General features: G+C 49.2%; 1 protein-coding gene across 2 annotated transcripts; it reads right to left on the bottom strand.

Annotated features, from left to right (window-relative positions):
- Nucleotides 1-3,888: 3,888 nt before the first annotated feature.
- On the bottom strand, nt 3,889-16,925 carry IL10RA (interleukin 10 receptor subunit alpha). Of its 2 annotated transcripts, none has more exons than XM_019716198.3 (7): nt 16,751-16,925; nt 14,532-14,652; nt 13,741-13,925; nt 12,654-12,823; nt 11,879-12,029; nt 10,219-10,340; nt 3,889-6,692 (listed from the first exon to the last, which is right to left on the bottom strand). In XM_019716198.3, exons 1-7 carry the CDS (start codon nt 16,815-16,817, stop codon nt 5,766-5,768), a joined length of 1,743 nt encoding a protein of 580 aa, XP_019571757.3. In that variant the 5' UTR covers nt 16,818-16,925; the 3' UTR covers nt 3,889-5,765. The 2 variants fall into 2 exon arrangements, with proteins under 2 accessions (XP_019571757.3, XP_019571758.3); XM_019716199.3 differs by having other exon boundaries at nt 14,532-14,646; nt 16,751-16,912.
- Between the last annotated feature and the right edge of the window lie 3,265 nt (nt 16,926-20,190).

Consider the following 20,190-nt stretch of genomic DNA (forward strand, 5'->3'; position numbering starts at 1 on the left):
AATGACATGGCACCAATGAGGCTCCTGGCTGGGGTCTGCAAGACAGGTGCCCAGCGCAAGAGCAAAGGGATGATAGCCTGATTTCCCTGAAGGCAGAAGTCGTCAGGTAAGTATTCTAACCACATATTGGCTGCAGGGGGACTTGGTCGTCTTCCCCTCACTTGTGTGCTTATCTCCACACTCAGAGTGTGGGCTCACCCATCAGCTAAGTGCTAGTGAGCACAAACGCTTTCACATCCAAATCCCCAGCCCTGAGCCCTCACTCAGTTCCAGGTCTGCCTTGCCAACTGCTGGAGAACATTTTCCTTAGCTGACTTGTCATGTCAAAGCCAGAAACCACTGTCTTCCCTCTCCTCCCCACCCCGATACCTGCCTCCCTTCCGTGTGCATATTTCACTTCTCTCATCATCCATGTTTGTGTATGATTAGTACCTCCAATTTCTGCTTCTTTCACTCCAGGCTATCTTTGCATCTTGCCAATTCTCCCATCAAAATGTTTGTCACTTTCCCTTCATTCCCATTGTCCCTGCTCAATGTTGTCATTTAATTGGATTATTGTTTAAGCATCTGTTATGAACTGAATGTTTAAGTCCCCCACCATATATGCTATAGCCCTAACCCCTAATGTGAAGGTATTAGGAGGTGGGGCCTTTGGGAGGTGATTAGGATTAGATGAATCATGAGGGTGGGGCCCTATGTGAGATTAGTGCCCTTATGAGAAGAGAGAGCCAGAGTGCACTCTCTGCCTCTTCTTCGAGCACAGGGGCTCAGGCATGCTCTTTCCCATCTCCCTCTCCTCTTCTCTTCCCTACTGTCTCTCTCTCCCTCTTTCCCCCTTTCCTAACTCCTTCCCTCTGTTATGTGAGGACAAAGGGAGACGGGGCCATCTGCAAGCCAGGAAGAGAGTCCTCACCAAGAATTGAATCCTCTGGCATCTTGATCTTGCACTGCCCAGACTCCAGAACTGTGAGAAATGAATTTCTACTGTTTAAGCCTGTTGTTACGGCAGCCCAAGCTGATTAAGACAGTCTTCTACTTTGGTTCTCTGCTATTAAAAGCAAAATTCCACTGAGTAAATTTGAAGATGTAATTCACCATATTAAGCAATTCGTGAATTGGGCAGCATCCCATCTAGCAACTAAAAGGGTGGTCTGAGGAGTTGTACGAAATGGAAGGTTTTTATAGAAGAAGCATAGGGCAAGGGAGCTATTAACAAAAGAAAGGATTGTACTTTAGACCAGGACATCTCTTGGGGGGGAAGGGGGTAGGGATGGAGAGAGCCTACATGACAGATTACCTTACTGGTATCTGACCAGAAAATTCCAGACTATGTGTTGGGAGAACTGAAGCAGCAATTAGGCCAGGCATTACATCCAGGTTTGGTAGCCTGGACTTTAGCACAGGTGTGCCACTTTGCGTCTATGGTTTTCTCTTTCACATTGCCTCCCGCCTCCGTCCCTGTATGGAGTATTAGTTTCTCTCGTGGCACTTATCACTGACCGTCATAATACATTTTTTACTCTGTTTATTAGCTTGATGTTTATCTTCATAACCAGAGGGTTCCCTCCATGAATCTGTGCTCCTTTTGTTAACCACTCTGGACCTAGAACTGTACATCATGTCTGGCACATAGTAGGTGCTTAATAATGTATTTCTTGAAGAAATGAAATGACTACAAGAAATGCCTTCAACCAGGTCTCTGCATTCTCCTTGTCCCTTCTGACTCATTCCAACGTTGTCTTTTTAAAACACTTAATTTCAGCTGACCCAACGCTTCCTTGTCAGAGTATTTATTGCCTCCCGCCCCCCACCACCTGGTTTTGAATGTTTATGGAAGCTAGGTGAAGTTAAGATCAAGCTTTTAGTGAGGAAGGGGTCATTAATAAAAATACATTTAATTTTAAATTGTGGATTTGCTTTAAAAGAACCCCAAACTCAGGAGCATGACAGGAAATAGATGAGTCATGCCTCCCACCGCTTAGTGTCCTGTACGGGGCTTGATAAAATCAGCCCTAGCTGCTTAAAGCTGCCTCACGTGGTTACCAGGGTGCTGCCCCAGGTGGGCCCAGCCCACGGCGCCCCTTTCTCTGCTGTTCAGGACTCAGAGAACTTCCACCAGCAGATCGGTGTGAGCTCTGTTGTGTGATCCACCATCCCCAGAGATTGTGTGCATTCTGTGACAGTGTGTACACTGGGGTAGATGGGGAGTGATAGAGATTTGTGGGGAAGACAGGGCAGATTCTTTGACTACAACTATTTACAAAGTTGGGAAAACACAGTTCAATAGTTTCCTCTTCAGTCAATGTTGGTCCATTTCCCCTCTCTCCTTACGAAGAGGAAGTTTCATTAGCTCATAGAAGTGCAGAATCACACATGCTTCAGCATGGAAAAGCCCTCGAAGGAAGTTATTCAGTTTAAGAACAAGTGGGGGCTTTCTGTTGGGGACTTTAATCCGAATTCCCGAGAAGCCTGGAAGTGTCTCACTGCCCACTGTTTGGAAGAACTCTCTCAATTTCCCCCCCAATCCTGACTGTGCTGGACAGTTTGAGAGGAGCTTAAAAGCAGGGGAGACCCAGCACAAACTCCCCTCATTCTACGGAAGGGAAGCTGGCACAGCCTGCAGTCAGAGCTCACGTCCTCGGACTCCCTTCTCTCCTTCCAGCTGCTCCGTGTTTCCTCTCTTCCAACCACACTGGCCCTGGTTCCCTGAATTTGATGCTTATTTATTCTCTGAATCTTTATATTCACCTCTCAGCCAGTCTTCATCCAACTTGCCTCAGGGGCTTTCTCCTTGGGGCAGAAGCCATCTCCAACACTCATTTCCAGGAGAAAGTGAACAACCTCACACCTCTTACCAATCTGACAGGAGGCCTCTGGGGCAAAAGTCTGAGCAGGTCCCAAATGGTATGCTATTAGTCAAGTTCTCTGAAGGTGACAGGATCAGCGCTTCCCCAGAACTGGTTATTTTCTCAGAGTGAAAGGGGCAGAGGTATCATTGGCGATGATACAGGGGAAGAGACAAGGTGTCCTCAGTCACCTCCTCAAGGACCAGGCTGGGACAAAGAGCAAAGTGCACCAGACTCAGGCCCTGAGCCCTGGGTTTGCTTCACCTGCTGTGCTGAGCTTTAGGAGAGATTCAAACCCACACACGTGTGGCTTTTCGTGGAAGGAGAAGGCTGCTTCAGAAGAGAATGATCGCTTCCGCACTTATGAGAAGCACCCGTGGACAAACCTCCAGGTTCAGGGGAGCAGGTAGTAGGGCTCCAGGAAGGTCTAGTTTGCTGTCTTCCTGGAAGGGAGGGGCTACCAGGGTCTCCTTTCCAAGTTGTCAGAATTTACACCCAAAACATTGTGTTAAGTTTTCCACGGTTTCCTTCTCAAGTCTTCTGAAAGAACTGCTTGCATACACTTTCATTTACATGCGTTTTCATGATCTTTCATTACATTACATGCTCTTCATGTACGTCTTTACCTTATGTTCCATTCATTGCACATGCTTTCACTACATACATTTTCATTATCTCTTTCATGTTTCACCTGTTTCCAAGAAAAACTGTCCACTTCCCTTACAGCCAATGACAGCTATTTATGCATGGACCACCGTGTGCCTGGCACTGTGTGAAATTCTTTATGTGATCTCATTTAAACTGCATGACATCCCCATGAGGAATTATTTCCAGCTTATAGATGAGGAAACTTGAACTTAGAAAGGATCAGTAATTTGCCCAAGATCATAGACAATAAATGTTAGCATGAAGACTGGTACGTGAGTCTGTATGATTTGAACCCGAGTCCTCAGTCTTTAAAGATACATCACATGTCTTATTATCATCCTCAATTATCAGCAACTTGAGTCCTCCACCAGACACTGAGTCATCAGAAATCTGACTGGTTTCACAGGATTCCTGTGATCCTGACAATTTATTGGAATAAAAAAATACATCACTCATTTACAAATCTTTGTGTTCAAGGCACTCATAGCCACTCCCTCGGTGGAACCTCACATCCCTAGGAGTGAAACAAGTCAGGCATTGTTTTCTAGTTTTACAGATGAGGAAACAGAGGACAAGTGACTTTCCCAAGGTCACACAACTAGAAAGAGCAGAATCCGAACTAGAACTGCTAGGCTTTTGAAATACTCAGAATTCTTTTACTGTACTATCCTGCCTCTTCAATAAATAAAAGAACAAAATAAATAAATAAGCCCTCCAAGGGAACCCTGAGGAATCTTCCCGAAAGCCTAAGTTTCCAGAGGGAGTTGTTACCAGGCTGGGACTTAGAGCTTGGCAGAGTGGAAGAGTTCTGGCTGGATTCCCAGGGCCAGAATGTGTCTTCGCAGAACGCCACAGAGAAATGCAGGGCCACGGGATGACTGAGGGAGTATACAGCCCAGGCCTGTCACTCCTCTCAGTTCCTTGCCCGTGGACTGTAAACCAGCTTTGAACTCAGACTCCAAACTGACTGTGGGGAAGCCAGGCCCACACCTGCCCCTTTCTGGACCCAGTGTCCAGCTCTCTTAGCATGGTGCCATGGGTTTCTGCTTGATCTGTGAGCCCTGGGCATGTGAAAGAAGCTGGCTCTGTGCAGACAGACATGAGTTCCACAGTCCACTTCCTCCCAGCCCAGGATCAAACACGGTTGGAAATATCACCCCAGAGGTCAACTTGGCTATCACCCAGCATGGAGGGCCCCTTATTTCACAGATGAGGTAACTAAGGCCCTTTGAGAAGTGGCTGGCCTAAGGTCACGCAGCTAAACACTGAGAGCAGGGATCCCAGCCCAGTGTCTTGTCCTGTGGGTCTGTAGCTGAATGGCAGCAGCAAACTCAAGTGTAGGTCCCAACCCTGACTCTCTGGGGCAGACAAACTGGTGCTCAAACCCAGAGGCTGCCTGGAAGGCTGCGTTTTGACCAATACAAACAACCGTGGTTCTCTGGTACTGTCAACAAATGATGGGGGCAGCAGGGTGGAAACAGTGAGGCTTGGCCACTGCAAGTACCTGAAGGGGGTGCCACTCTCTTTGCTGGAAAGAGGGAGATGTCTGCAGATGGACATGAGACATCCCCAGAGGGATGGGTTCTGAGCCAGAAGCCCCCTTCTAGGTCTCAGCTCCTTTCGTCCTCCTGTGGCTCCGTTACGATGGTTGATTGACTGGCTGACCAAGGCAGAACACACTTTAAGATCTTCCATGACAAGCTCCCTGCCTGGGAGGCCTGCCATGGGGGAGCTTCTCCATGTGACCATCCCAGACTAGGAGTCAGTTGACCGTCCCAGAGATCAAACTTCGTCTCTGCTCCCTCTTTTCTCCCTGGAAGTGGCCCCTGCTGTGCGGCCCTGAGGCCTGCATCCTCCCAGCCTCCAACAAGATGGAGGCTTAAAGGGGGAAGTCTGAGTCTGAGCTGACTTCAGCTTGGCGGCTTCACCATAACTCCAGCAAACCCCACGATTCCCCTAAGCAAATAATCCTTATCACACAGGAAGAGTCTTGAGGAGGGAGGAGGTCTCTGCGCTGCCCTTCTCAGCTCTGCCAGAGTCTGCAGGGCCCTGTCTACAGAATAGGCTACCCACACACTCATGCTAGTCTAGCGAGATGGCCTCCTCCTGCTCACGTACCTTAGCCAGCCCTGCTGGGCCTGGCCACAGCTGGCCTCACTGGGCTTGCAGAAAAGTGCTCAGACTGGCATCATGTTTCACGTCTGACCCCTGGGACCCCTCCTCCTAGTCCAGCAAGACCAGGCTGAATATAAAGTCACCCCTTAGCTTGAGTCACTCATTCGAGTGCAGACTGGAGATCAGTGGCAGGGTGACCAGGTCTGAGTCAAAGCTGCCGAGCAGACTGCCTGGGGCTGCCACACAGTCCAGAGGGGCAAGGTCACGGGCAAAGCTCCAGTCAGATATTCCCAGGTCACCACTGCTGGTCAAGCTCAGGAGTGACCATTCTTCAGTTGGTTGGTTCCACTGTCCAGTTGGGGTCCCTGAGGGGTCGAGAGTCGTTTCTGGGGGATCCTGTTTCAAATAGCCCTTGGCCAGGGCTGGTGGAGGCCTGCCCTCCTCAGTATCCAGGCATGTCCTGAATTGGGGGCCAAGGCCATCTGTTGAGGAGCACTCTTCCTCCAGGCAACCTGCCTTGGCAGCCCCCTCCTCTGTGTCTCTAGTCTGTTTCAGATAGCCCTGGAAGGCGGCCATGGCTGGGTCTTCCTCCTCAGTCACTTCAGGTCCTAGGGGACTGACACGGCCCAAGGCTGAGCCACCCTGTACATCCCCAGGCTGCAGTTCAGAGTTTTGGACTAGGCCAATGCCACTGTCATCCTGGCCCCGGCTATTGCTCCCCACCTGCTGCTCCCAGGTGGGCCCTGTACCGAGACTCAGGCTTGGCTCCTGCAAACAGATCCCACTGTCTGTGCTGTTGCTGCTGCCACTATTGCAGCCGCTCTCCAGCTCCAAGGGTGCCCCCTTTCCCAGAGTCCCCCCAGCCTGGAGGTGGGGGACAGGGAGCAGGAACTGGGGCTCTTCAGTCTGCAGGGATGGCTTGGCACTGCCAAAGCCACTGTCCGTGCTGCCATGCAGCTCTGAGTTCCTCAGCTCTGGGGACACCTTGGGGAAGGCCTCTTCATCAAGGGGATGGATGGTGTCTTGGGTCTCTGAGCAGGGAAGCTGGTTGATGAGGCTGAAGGGACTAGGCTCCTTGAAGACCTGGAGAGGAAAGGGCAGAGTGGGTGAGGCTGAGGGTCACCTGTAGGAACCCACCCCAGTATTGCCAGGGGAGGCCAAGGGTCCAGGAGGGGAGCTCAAGGAGGTACTGTTCCAAAGAAGGGGACTACAGAGCCTGGAGTACACAGCTACTTGTTCTTTTTGTTTCATTTTGGAATTGAGTTTCCCACCTAATGCAATTCTCAGTTTGGCTCAGGGCAGATTCATAAGAAGCCTGTATTTGCAGAGCTCAGATGGAATGACAGGTAGAATGGGAGCCTGCAGATAGTGGTAAACGTTCTCAGTGGCTGTGCTTTTCAAACTTGAGAGCAGACTGAACCCATCTAGATCTAGAAGTATGTTTCAAACTCTTTTGACTAAGACCCGAAATAAGGAATGCGTTACATAATAACCTTTACATAATTGGCCCATAAATATATAACTCATATATAAATAACTGAAACCAGTATAACAAAATAATACTTATCACTACTTGTGTAATGTGATCTCTCCTACTCTATCCCATCCCATCCCATTTCATTTTTTAAAATGATGGACATGAGACACCAAATTAATTTCTCCATTCCTTGAGTTGTAACTTGCACAAATACAGGACGGCTGTAGTGTCGGGGCAGTGGAACGAGCACAGAACTAGCCACTGAGGAGGACATCAACCGCTGAGCACCCCAGGAAATCACCGAATGCTGGCCTTTCTGTCCCAGCCACACTAGTGTTCTTTCTGCTCTGGAACACACCAGTACAGTACTGTCTCAGGGCCTTTGCACACGTTATTTTTTCTGGTTGGAATACTCTTCTGTCAGTGCTTTGTATGGCTGTGTCCTCCTCATCATTCAGCTCTCAGCTCAGATGCCTTCCTGATTACCCTACCGTGTTTCCCCCAAAATAAGACCTAGCTGGACAATCAGCTCTAATGTATCTTTTGGAGCAAAAATTAATATAAGAACCGGTCTTATTTTACTATAAGACCGGGTATAATATAATATAATATAATATAATATAATATAATATAATATAATATACCAGGTCTTATATTAATTTTTGCTCCAAAAAACGCATTAGAGCTGATGGTCCGGCTAAGTCTTATTTTTGGGGAAACGGTAGCTAAAGCAGTGCTCCAGACTGTCTCCATATTAACTTATTTCTTCCTAGCACTTAGTTCGTGGAATTATTTTTTAATTTGTTTTCATCCTGTCCCCCAACATGCACATATACACACCAATCATTCCCCAGCCCACAAAAGAACATAAATTCCTTGAGGGCAGTTGCTATCCAGTTTTCTTCACCATTCTGTTCCCAAAGCTAAAACTGAGCTGGCACATAGTAGGCGTTGATGGGGTTTGTTGACTGCCTTACTGACGCACTGTGGCACACTTGTCCTCATTCCTTTTGTATATGACGACTCGAATGCAACGCTTACTGGTTGAATTCCTATTAATAGTACATGGTGTGGCAATTAAGGATATGTATTCTAGAGTAAGACTTCATGGGTTCAAATCCCAACTCTGCCTCTTAACAGCTGTGTCACTTTGGCCAAACTATTTATCTTTTCTGTGTTTTACTTCCTCACCTGTAAACTTGAAACAATGACAGCACCTCCCTCCTCCTGTTGTGGTTCATGCATGTAAAGTGCTTATAACAGTGTCTGGTACATAGAAAGCACTCAATAAATACTTGGTGAATTGAATTTTACTCTCCAATAATTCTCTAAGGAAGTATTATTATCTCTATTTCTTAGAGGAGGAAAAGTAAACCTCGAAGAAGTGATTTGCCCAAAGTCACACAGCAGTAAAGAACAAACCTGGAATTTGTATGTAACTGAGCTGATTTCAAATCCCCACTTGTCCACTAATATTTACCTTAATATATTGTTGAAAGATCAGATTAAAGCAGCTAATGAATGAGAAGAAACTAAGTAATGTGAAAGAGCTCAGTGCACTATAAGTTATTCATAAAGTTAATAATGCCCATGATCATTAGATGAAGGAATTGGGCTGTATTTATCTTGAGGAGGAAAAAACTCTCAAGGACAACTCAATTTTGATCCAAACGAACAGAAGAAACAAGGAACCAGAGGTTGCCTGTCATCTCCTTTGGCATCGTTGCATCTATGTCTATGTCACTGGTTAGCATTAAGTTGTTTATATTCTGGCTGCCCACCAGGCTGTAAGCAAGCCCCTTGGGAGCCAGGGCCACCTTGATCAGCATGTCATAGGTGCTCAGCAACTGTAGCTCAATTGCCAGCACGTTTACTCTTTGCCTACATGCTTTTCCTGATTGCTGACTAAGGGTCTCCCATCTAGTGTACCGGGACCACCTTCCCCCACCCCTCCGCTCTCTAGTTATCCATCCTGACAGCAGGTTCCACGGTGCATTCATCTCTATACCACCCATTCCAGCTCTGGGCCCTGCACATAGAATATGCTCAAAGTATTTGTCAAACAGGCAATGTACAGGTTTGTGGGCCTGAATCTCCACACAGCACAGAGAAAGAACAATGAGCTACACACTTCAGCTAGACATGAGGAAGAACTTTATAAGCCCCTAAGGCTGTAGGGGCTGCCTATTCCCAGTCTCCTTGTCCTATGTCTCTACCCAGGGCCCTGCAGCCAGGAACACAGTTCTTTTTGCCAGGACAAAGATTCTAGTCTCGCCGGGTACTCCCTCCCCTCTTCTCTCCCTGCCTCCCGACCATCTAGACTTCTTACTCAAAATAATTTCAGAGGGTCTTTGTCTCTCTCTTTGTTTTTCTCCAGAGACCCTGGGATCCCTCTGGAGGGTCCACTTCCATCTGTAAGCCAGTTGAGGGGGATGTGGCAGGCAACCTTTGGAGCAGCCTGAATCCCAGGCCAGACACAGGCTGAGGTTTGCAAATGCTGCTCAGTGCTGCAAGTGGAGCTTTGGCGGCTAGCTTACCATGAGTGCAGCCTTTGTCAGCACTGTGCAGTAAGAGGAGACACTTGGGGAAGGGTCAGAGAGCCTGGTTTCCTCCACGAACCCTTCTCTGCAACCTCACCTCTCTCCTCTGTGCTCCCACTCTGAGGGCAGCCTACGGGCTGGCACTTCCAGCCCTTCATTCTCCCTCTTCCAGAGCGCTCACCACCAGCATTAGGGGTGGGAAAGACTGGGGTCCCTCCCAACTCTTCTTCCTGGCTGTGTGACCCTACGCCTGTAACAATCTCTCTAAGCCTCAGTTTCCTCACTTGTAAAATGAGGATAACAAATGTACCTGCCTCAGAGGTACTAACACACAGAGGCTGGTCCATAGCCAATTATTAGTAAATAGTAACAAAATGATGTGTGGGCAGGGTTTGGGACTACTCAGTACATATCTTATCTGGGCCACTAGAAGGCAACATTCTCGGCAGTGGGCTTTGCCACCGTGCTTAACGAAGGTGCCTCCTGATAATGTCAGGGCTGAGGGAAGGGAATGTCTGTGAGGGAGCACCTGTCTCCTGGAGTCCCGGTGTGGCTGGGAAGGATGGGGCAGTGGCCTCCCTGTGCGACTCACCAGAACAGTGGGCAGCTTCCCCTGGTGCCGCATGTACAGCTGGAGGGTCAGGAGGTAAGCCAGGGGTCCACAGAGCAGCAGGACAAAGGTGAAGAAGATGCTGAGGTTGGTCATGGTGAAGTCTGTAAGCCCAGAGAGATGCATTTGTAGACGGACATCACGGGGCACGGAGGGGCAGTCCCCGGGGATCCCACGGCCACTCCTGGAGCCACTCAGTGAGCTACCTCTAGACCATAACTCTAGATGTGTTCTTGGGAATCCCTGCCTGGCCTCCCAACCTTGGCCCTGAAGGATTTCCTGGGCCACTAGAAGGCAACATTCTCGGCACTGGGCTTCGCCACCGTGCTTGACAAAGGTGCCTCCTGGCTTGACGAAGGCCAGAGCTGCTAGCTCTCTGCACTCACACCACAGCACTTAGAGCAGCAAGTCAGGATGGTACAGCAGGTAAGGACAGAGGCTTTGGCAGCCAGACCTGGGTTCAAATCCCAGCCGCACCACTTACTAGCTGTGAGGCTGTGAATAGATTACTCAGCCTCTCTGAGCCTCAGTTCCCTCATCTATAAAAGGGGAAGAATAATGGCACTTCCCACATGATACGGTTGTGAGGCACACAGCACTTGCCATTTATCAAGTCCTTTACTTATGTTATCTGATCCTTAAAACAATCTTAGGAGGGAAATACTATTATCATCTCTATTTGTATAGATTGGGGTCCTGAGGTCCAGAGAGGTTAAGTAACTTGCCCAAGGACATATATCTCATAAGTGGTAAACTGGGGATTTGAACCCAGACCTCTATACAAAACTAGTTCTTATATCAGACAGTGAACGTAGAAAAAGCTCTTAAGGTTGCCGGGCACACATATGGTGCCTTACTCTACTTAAGTGAGAGGGAGGCTTAAATGACAGTGAGCTTGTTAGTGTCCTTCATGAACTGAAGTATACTGTAGAAATGTAAGGACTCAACTTTGGTCTTTGCTGGACCCCGTTCCCACTGGACTGGGCGGACCGGCTGGACTGGGCGGACCCCAGGTATGCTGACTATTGGCATGATTCATTGGGCATTTGACATATGTTGTCCTGAGTTGCTAGTAACAGCTTCCTCTGGGCACACCCTGTGCCCTCAGCCAGACAGTGTGATCCTCAGGGCAGGACCATGGTCTTCACATCCTAAATCCCCTGTCCCCGCCCCTTCCCAATGCTTGGCTGAGAGCCTGGCACAGTATTTGTTGACTTTAGCAGCTGTGGTGAGGAGTCAGCTAAGTTCTGCTTCCTCTGAGGGGGATGGAGTTAAGGAGAATGCCCTTCATGCCCCCAGTTCTAAGAGGACAGCAGAGGACTATAACAAACAGGAACTACCACAGCTAACTGAGGTTGGACTGGGGGGTTCCTGGTAAGCACAGCTGTGCTCAAATTGAAGAACCCACAGAATCAGGAGACGTGGTTCTGCCACCATGCTCTAGGAAGTAGCTTCTATGCACTGAGCCTCACTTCCCTTATCTCTAAAATAGGGACAGCAGGAGCTCTCTCCCAGGGCTGGGAGAGGATAGAGAGCTATGTGGGCGAGTGCCTAGCGCCATGCCTGGCATCGGCCCCTTCTCGGATTGTGTGAGGCCCTTCCTGCCTCCCTCCCTGTCGGGACGGCAGCCTGACAGACTCACACTGCTGGGAGAGCACGATGCACTCCTCCTTAGACCATATCCCCTTATTCGCTCGGGTGGCCACAGACGGTTTCACCTTGACACAGAACTCTCCCAACTCTCCAGGGGCTGAGAAGCTGAAGTTTTCATGTTTTACCTTCTTGTTTGTGAACTGAAATGAAAACAATGACAGCAATAAACAAAATACCCTTGTTTCATGACACATGAAAACTGGGAGCTGGAAGGGCCTATAGAAATGACCCAGGCCAATGATCGGTGTTCTTTACCCAAGATAACAAACCCTGTGTTATCGGCACAGCCCAAGATCGCTGTGATCACCATGATTCGTTCTGTATTAAAAGAGTAGAAGTATTTCATAGATGCTGAGAACCACCCCAGAAAGGGCTGGACTCTACCATGGTGGAAGGGAAAGAGGATGGGTTTTGCAGATTTCAGGCCTCCCATTTAAGGGGGTGTCCTTGGACAATTACATAGTTCCTTGGAGCGTCATTTCCCATCTATAAAATGGAATAAAGTATCCACCATCAATAGTGATAGGAAACAATAGTCACAAAGTGTCTCCTGTGGCGCCTGACACCTAGTAGGCAGTGTCTTCCCTGCCCCCTGGCAGGAGCACTGGTTTGAGGGCAGAGATCATCTAAACGCTCTTCCCCGCCTCTATGACCTCCCTGTACTCTGTCAGCAAGCTCCCCAGCAGTGCACAAAAGATGCTTCCAGCTCAGGTGGCAGGGAAGTTGGGGTAGCCCAGGTCCTGTGGCCTTGAGAAATCCCATACCTTATAGTGTCCTGGCACCTTTCGAATTGCAATCTCATACTCCCGGAAGTGTGGGAAGATGCTTTCATATGTGTTGCCTTCAGGGGCCATCTTGGGCCTCGGGGGCTGGATCTTTCCAAGGATGACACCGTTGTGCATCTCTAGCTTCACACTGCCAACTGTCAGATTCACTGAGCAGGGAGACAAAACCATAAGGCCTGCAGGCTGGGGGCGCCTGGGCACACCCCCCCACCCCCACACACACCCCATGCCTGGCCCCCAGGGTCAAGCTTTACTCACCCTAAAACCTGGGCCACAGGTTTCCAAACCTAGCAGAATATTAGGACTTTCTGGGGAGCACATTAAAAATACAGATGCCCGGGGCCTACTCAAGACACAGTGAATCTGAATTTTTAAAGCTGGGCCCTGGAAACATACAATATTTTAAACACACTCTCCAAGTAATGGTTCTGCAGCCAGCTTGAGTACTGGCCTGCAGGCAGGTATTTGGGAGCTAATGACCTAGACCATCCTAGATCACCAGTTCTGACTGAATTCTACCGAGCAGCCTCATCACACACAGAGAGCACAGTGGATCCCAACCTGCAGAATGGAAGAACCCCATTGAGTTTGGGGCTTATTCTTTTCTCCTATCTCTGCAGAGAGAGACTCCCAACTTTTTCTCAGTAACACCTGTCTGCTTCAAAGCCTTATACCCTGATCCCTGGGAGTTCATCTCTAAAGGGGTAGGGGCTGATCCAATTCTGCCTGCTGCTTGCTACCCTATGCTGAGTGCTTATGGATTCGATTCCTCTCCCCAAACCCTCCAAGTACACATGCCTGGCCCTTGTGACTCAGCTGGCCCTTACCCAAAGACTTCTGTACGATAAACAAATCCAGTTCCCTTTTAAATCTTGAAAAACTTGACTATTTTCATCTAAGCCATCTCCAAAGTCCTGACTCAGGCTTATTTGAGTAACTAGGTCCCTGGCCCGAAAGCCAGGCTGTCATGGCAAGCTATGGGAACAAAGAGAAAAGTGCTAGACTAGAGTTTCTGGCTAGAAGGAACCCCAAAAGCCATGTTCTAGGCCCAGGGCAGGAAAAGTACCTTCATCCTTGGAGAAGCGGGTGCTGGTGCTGGTCCAGTTGGAGTGCTGGTTTCCATCCACTGCCCGGACTTTGGCTCGGTAACCATTGTTGTGGTATAGGTCCAGGGTCACCATGGTGAGATCACAGGACAGCATCAGGGTCTGGCTACAGCTGGGGATGGACTTCCAGGGCTCCATTCCATACCTGGGGAGATATCAGGGGACAATGGTAGAGGGACTTGTGTTCAAACCTGTCTCCTTCAAGAGGGAAACAAGAGGCCAGGGAGGCGAGCTCCCGTGATTGTACGGCCCTCAGGGTATTTCTCTAGTCCGGGGCATTGCATTGTAAGGGGATCTGCCTTGGTTCTGGGACCCTGTACCAATTTCTCTGTGGTCTAGAAGGCTCTTAGATTGAAATATGAGTAGCTCAAATCCCAACTCTTCCAGGAAGACTTGCTCCTCCCTGCAACACAGCATAATTTCTCGCTTCTCCCAACTATATCTGCAGGTGTTAGGGTTTCCTTGTTTTCCAACCATATTATGGGTGCTTTTCCTGTTTTTCCAATAACATGGAAAAATATTGAGGGTAAAGGCAATACTGTGGTTTTTCTCACCACAGAACTCCCAGCACACTGCTCAGCACATATGAGACTTAATTAGTACTTGTCAACTGATGGATATGTGACAGGGTCCTTCCTGTGTCACTTCAGTAACAAGGTAGGTATCTTCCTGTGCCAGGGCAGTAGAAGGGGATGGACTCACCCACTCCCTCCTTCACCTCCCTCCTTCCTCCATCCTCCCTTTTCCTTACACCAGGAGCTCCACTTCATAGTAGGTACTTTCAGACTGATTCGGGATGGGCGTCCAGTGGAGGATGTGGTGGAAAAATTCTGCTTCAAACCACACAGATGGAGGTCTGGGAAGTTCTGTTCCTGGGGAAAAGAAGTGTGTCAGTATCAGAGCTGGCAGAGCCCACCCCCAAGGGTAAAGATGATGATGGTGATGGTGGCAGGCATTCTAACAATTCCTATTCATTGAGTACCTTATTCATGTGAGTGCTCTGCTGAGTACTTTACATATATTGTCTCATTTAATGATCATGACAGCCCTACATGGCAGGCATTTATTGCCCCAATTTTACCGGAGAGAAAATGAAGAATCAGAGAGGTTAAGTGACTTGCCCAAGGCCAATGGGGCTAGTTAGGGGAAGAGTGGGACCTTGAATCCAGATGTGTGTGTTTCCAGAGCTCGTGCTGTGTCCTTAAATCACTGTCCTGTGCAGTCTGTGATCAGAAGCAGAAGTGGTGGCTGAGAAGAGCCAGGCTGAGTCTGATGTCTCCCAGGTGAGGAGGCAGGGGGTGACGGCTAAGGTATGTCCACAGTGAGCTCTGGGATAAGCTAGTCCCGGGCTCTGCCCAAACCCTGTCCCGCTCCAGCCCCATGGCAAGGCCTGCCCCCAACCCCCACACCTGGCCCCTTTCCTGGCTCCAGCCCAAGGCCCCCGCTCTGGAGTTCTTTGGGTACACAAATATCCTGCTTGTTGGTGTCTGCCTGTTTTTCTTCACAAATCTCCTGGGCGACCCCAAGCTGAGCACTTACCCCATTCCATTCCCCAGCTTGTAGAAGGGCTTTACCTATAGCCAGATGCCCAGCTCAGGCTGGGTGAGAACAGACAAAATGAAGCAGTTCTGGTTCTGGACTGGGCTGAGGACATTTCTACAAAGAGCTAGTACACTTGGCTCCAAGGTGAGATAATAAATACCAGTGCCATCTCCATCTCCTGTTTTCCCCTCCCTCCCAACACACACCATTCACCATGGGAAATGCCAACTTCTGGAGCCTCAAACTAACACTTGCCCGTGTGCTGTGGGCAAATTACTGAACCTTGCTGAAACTGTTCTCTCATATGTAAGAGTGCAAATACACTCATGTTAAGAGTCTTTCCTATCACGTGCAATGAAATAGGTCAAAGCCAACACCCACACGCAGTTCCTCTTCTGTCTTCCTTGGTCCCTTAATGCCTCTCGTCTGTCCGTGACTCTCTCAGGCTACTCTCTCTAACCTCTTACCATCTGTCTAATAATGCTTCTTTTTTCTGACTGTCATTCTCACTTAGAAAGTACATCTGTCCCTGTCCCTTGCTTTCTTTCTTATACTGTCTTTGATCTTCAAGTCTGTGTCTTGATTTCAAAGCATTAAATGGAAAGTGAAAAATGCAGTGGGTCCTTGTGGTGTTGGGGTGCATATCCCCAACTCAGCTCTCAGTCACGTGAACGGCTGACTGCATGTTTATTTGTATTTTGGAGGGTGGAAGCAGTTTCAGTCCCTGCTCGACCTGCCTCTGTTCTTGGTCCTTCCACCTCCCGGCCCTTTCATTCGCTCTCTTCAAGGTTGACTCTTCTCAGTTGCAGAAACTTTCCAAGATAGCTGGCTGGGTTAGGAGACTGAGCTAAGGGGTAGGAATCGGGAGAAAGACGGCAGGTGGCTGTGGGAGTGCATTAGGGGCTAAGGAAGGCACAGGGATGAGGCGGGAGATGGGCATGACGGGTGTAGTGGAGGAAAAGAGCTGGGGTGGAGGGGAAAGGCACAGTTAGTTGGAGGGCTAAGGGAAGTTAGAGTCAGATGGGGAATCAAAGTAATTCCCCAGAGGGACAAGCAGTCCCATCATTTGAACTAGAACAACAAAAAAAGCCATTGATAAATTTATGACTCGTCAGGAAGTGGGTGGGCGATGAGTTGGGGAAGAGGGTCATTTAACTTCTCTCCCTACACACCCCCACCCCTCCAAGCAATCTCAGCTTCTTCCACTTCCACACCGGGGTGATCCTGAAACCCAGGCTTGCCAGAATGAGGAGATTCAGGAAGAGGGCGATAATGGGTGACCCTCTCCCCAGAGGGTCAGCCAGACGGGGCTCCCTGTGGGACACAGAACTTTGATGCAGGGATGCCGACCGCGGGAGGCGGGTCAGGCCACCCACAAAGCGCAGCCGGTCCGGCGCGGAGAGGGCAGGGCAGGGCCGCGATCCTTACCGTGCGCGCAGGAGCGGAGGCGCAGGCTGAGGAGCGCCGCCAGCAGCACTACCAGGCGCGGCAGCATCCTGGGCGCGCCGCATCCTCCGGAGCCGGGGACTGAGCCGAAGCCGAAGCCGGGCTGAGCGCCTTCTGCCGCCGCTACTTGGGACGGACTGAAAACTGGCGGTCGGCACCACCCACGCATCGCGAGGCTGACGTCCGCGGGGCGGGGCCTCGGTACGTCCCGCCCCCGAGGCGGCCGCTGCTGCGCCCGGGAGCCGGTGCAAGGCGGCGTACCCGCGGCAGAGCACGGACCCGGCTGGCTGGGAGGATGTAGGCGCTGGGCGGGTTCGGGGCTCCGGCCAACTCTACCCTCCCCGACCCTCTGGCCCCCCAGTGCGATCGAGTGAAAATGGTCTGGGTAGCCTGGAGGTGTGTGTGTGTGTGTGTGTGTGTGTGTGTGTGTGTGTGTGTGTGTTGGGGTACAGGTAGCAAGGGATAACCTTGCCCCTTTAGGTGTAGACGATGGGGTGAGGTTGTCAGAGATTTTACCGGATGAGTAGGATGGGGATTAGAGCTGTGGCCCTGGCAGCTTGTAGTTGGGGAAGGAGATCGTCCCAGGCTCTCAGGGGACGTGTGCGAGGACCCGTGTGTGAGTCTTGGTGTCTGTTGTACCTTAGTGTAGGGCTCTGAGCTAAACCAACTGTAAAGTAGGCAGTGCTCTACTTGACTTAGTATTTTTAGAGGCGTGCCCATGCTGTCTCCTGGCTGCTTTGGCTTCTCTTGCTTGCCTGAAATCTCACGTTTGGAGTTGGGTTTTTTGGTTTGTTTGTTTGTTTGTTTGTTTTTTCCTGTTGGGTAATAGCACTCCTGGAGAACTGGGTGACACAGAGTAACTTATACCTCTGTGTCACTTGATTCATCTGAGACTTCATTCCAGATGCACCAAAAAGTGTAAGGGAATGGGAGACAAACATTGCGTGCTTCACTTTTGTTGGATGGTGACATTTGCTTCAGAGTATGTGTGTGTGGGGGGGTGTCCCATCCTGTGTCTGAGAGTGTGGGACTACAAAACGCCTCACTTTTTGATGATGCTCTTGGAGGTCAGGGCTGCCCCTGCTACATGGATAGTGGAGAGTGGTGTATGCAGGCCCAACAGGACACCTGGTCAGTCAGGGCTGCCCTTAACGGACAGCTCTTGTTGCCAGGCCGTCAGATCAGCAGGAGGAAGAGCATCAGGGTTTCAATGTGTGATGAGGTTTTTTGCACCGTCTGTTGCCCAACTGAAAAATTAAGAGGCTGATTGCTCAGAAGTACCCAGGCATCACCCAATGGGTGTGGCTGCTTCCTGAAATGACTTTTTAGTACCACTGACCTTTTTAAGGAGTATACTGTGCTGTTTCTATCTAAATCTTTTCTTTACTTTTTTTGTCGAGTTATAAGAGTTTAAAAGTCTTACCGCATTATTGTTTGAAAAAAGGACCAGGATTCTCAGTTCACTCACATGACAAATATGATGGCACACTCATTATGAGCCGGACGATGTGCTGAGGCTCGGATAAAATGGTGACGAAAACAAGATCACTTCCTCCAAGAAATCGCCATCTAGCTAGAGACAGAAAGTGAACAGAGATTTACATGTGTTGTTGTGTTAAGTGTTCTGCAAAGGGAAGCTAACATGGGGACACAGGAAAGAGGCACTCCACCACAATTGGGCTGGAAGATAGAGACAGCTTCCTAGAGGAGGTGACATCCACGCGGAGACTTGAGTGATAAGTCGGAGGTAGCTGGGTGCAGTCAGATAGGGAGGGTGTTCCAGACAGAGGGAAGTATATACTTAGAGATGAGGGAATATGGCGCTTTTGAAGACTGCTGCAAAGTGGGTTAATTACCATTCTTGTTTTAAGATGAGAAAAACCCCGTGGTTGACATAGGTTAATGTTCTGCCCAGGGAAGAGCCAACATTTGAATGTAAGCTATTCCAATGTATCCTGCTGCCTCATAGAAAGTACCCAGACTAGGAGTTATGTCAGACATATGATTACCATATCTTTTTTTCCAATTCATACGTTTGTTTTGGTTTGTATTCAGTTACTCATTCTCAGTGTTCTGAAAAGTCCACCATACAGTTCTGTGATTTCTGGTATTCATACCAGTATTGGAACAGATAATAGAAAGTAATTATAATAGTATATTTTGTTTACTGAGCTCTTCCTGTATATCAGGCACTATGCTAAATACTTAACATATTGTAGCAGAGACTGACTAGATGGTTAACAATCCTATTTGCTATTCCCGGGCACACAGGACAACTATATTTCCTAGCTTCCCTTGCAATTATGTGGAATATGAGACTGAGTTTTAACCATTGTAAAGTTGAATTGATGGGTGCCACTTCCTGGCCTGGTCTCTCTGTCTTTGCTATTTTGTCAGCCAAGTAGAGGGGGCCCAGTGGAGGATTCCACTGAGTCTGGAAAGAGCTTCGGTCCTTGAATCATCATCTGGAGGGGAGTCGTGCAGGAAAGACACTTTCCATCTATGTCAGCCCATGACGAGTGACGAGTGAGCTCTTTAGCCACTGAGATTCTGGAATTTGTATAGCAACTAGTGTTCACAACTCTGATTAATGCACAGGCGTTGTCTCATTTAATCCTTATTACCACCCTGCGAAATTGGCATCATTATCAGTGTTTTACAGATGGCAAGTTAGAGATTATGTCAGAGATTATACTTTTACCACCATATTAACACTGCCCTTCCCAATCTTGGAAGAGTTCTTGGAAAAGACAAATGTTTAGTGAGTTGAGATAGTGAAGGTAGGGGAGGAGGAACAGCTCAGGACTGAGTGTTGTGGGTAAAGGGAGTGTGCCGAGCCCCAGGGAACCTGTGGGCAGAGCTGGGTAGACATCTTGCTTCCATGACCACACTGGGAAACTTTTAGGGCAAATTTTGAGGTCTAGATGGTTCCATTGTCTCGTTTTCACTTTACTTCTTCTTGATCCTCAGGTCGGTGCTTCTAAGCAGGCCTTGCTGGGGGGAGGGTGGGCATCTGAGTGGGGAGGACGTCCATGCTCAAGTGTGGTAACAGGCACAGCTTGTAGTTTCTGTCCCTGGCCTGGTGATTAGGGAAGTTCCAGACCTTGTGATCACTTTGTCAGAGCACATAACAGGGAGAGAGCCCTAGACAGAACTGACCCTGAGAAGACAGAGAGAAGGAAACTGCCTGGGAGCGGTTGGTATTACTGGGTCAAGGAGAAGCACAGACGTGAGATGAAGGGTCACCAAGGGCCAGCCCCAGCCCCAGGAGGAGTCTTCTTGCTGTTGCTGTGGAACCTAATTAACGTCCACCTCTCTTTACTGCCTGCCTGACTCCCACCTGGCTGCATATAAAGAGCTCAGAAAGGACAGATCCCCTTCTGAATGTCCCTCTCTACTCAGGCTTGAATGGGGAGTTGTCT

The sequence above is a fragment of the Rhinolophus sinicus genome, chromosome 14 (assembly GCF_057876585.1).
Source record: "Rhinolophus sinicus isolate RSI-liver-muscle chromosome 14, RSI-T2T, whole genome shotgun sequence".
Lineage (NCBI taxonomy): Eukaryota > Metazoa > Chordata > Mammalia > Chiroptera > Rhinolophidae > Rhinolophus > Rhinolophus sinicus.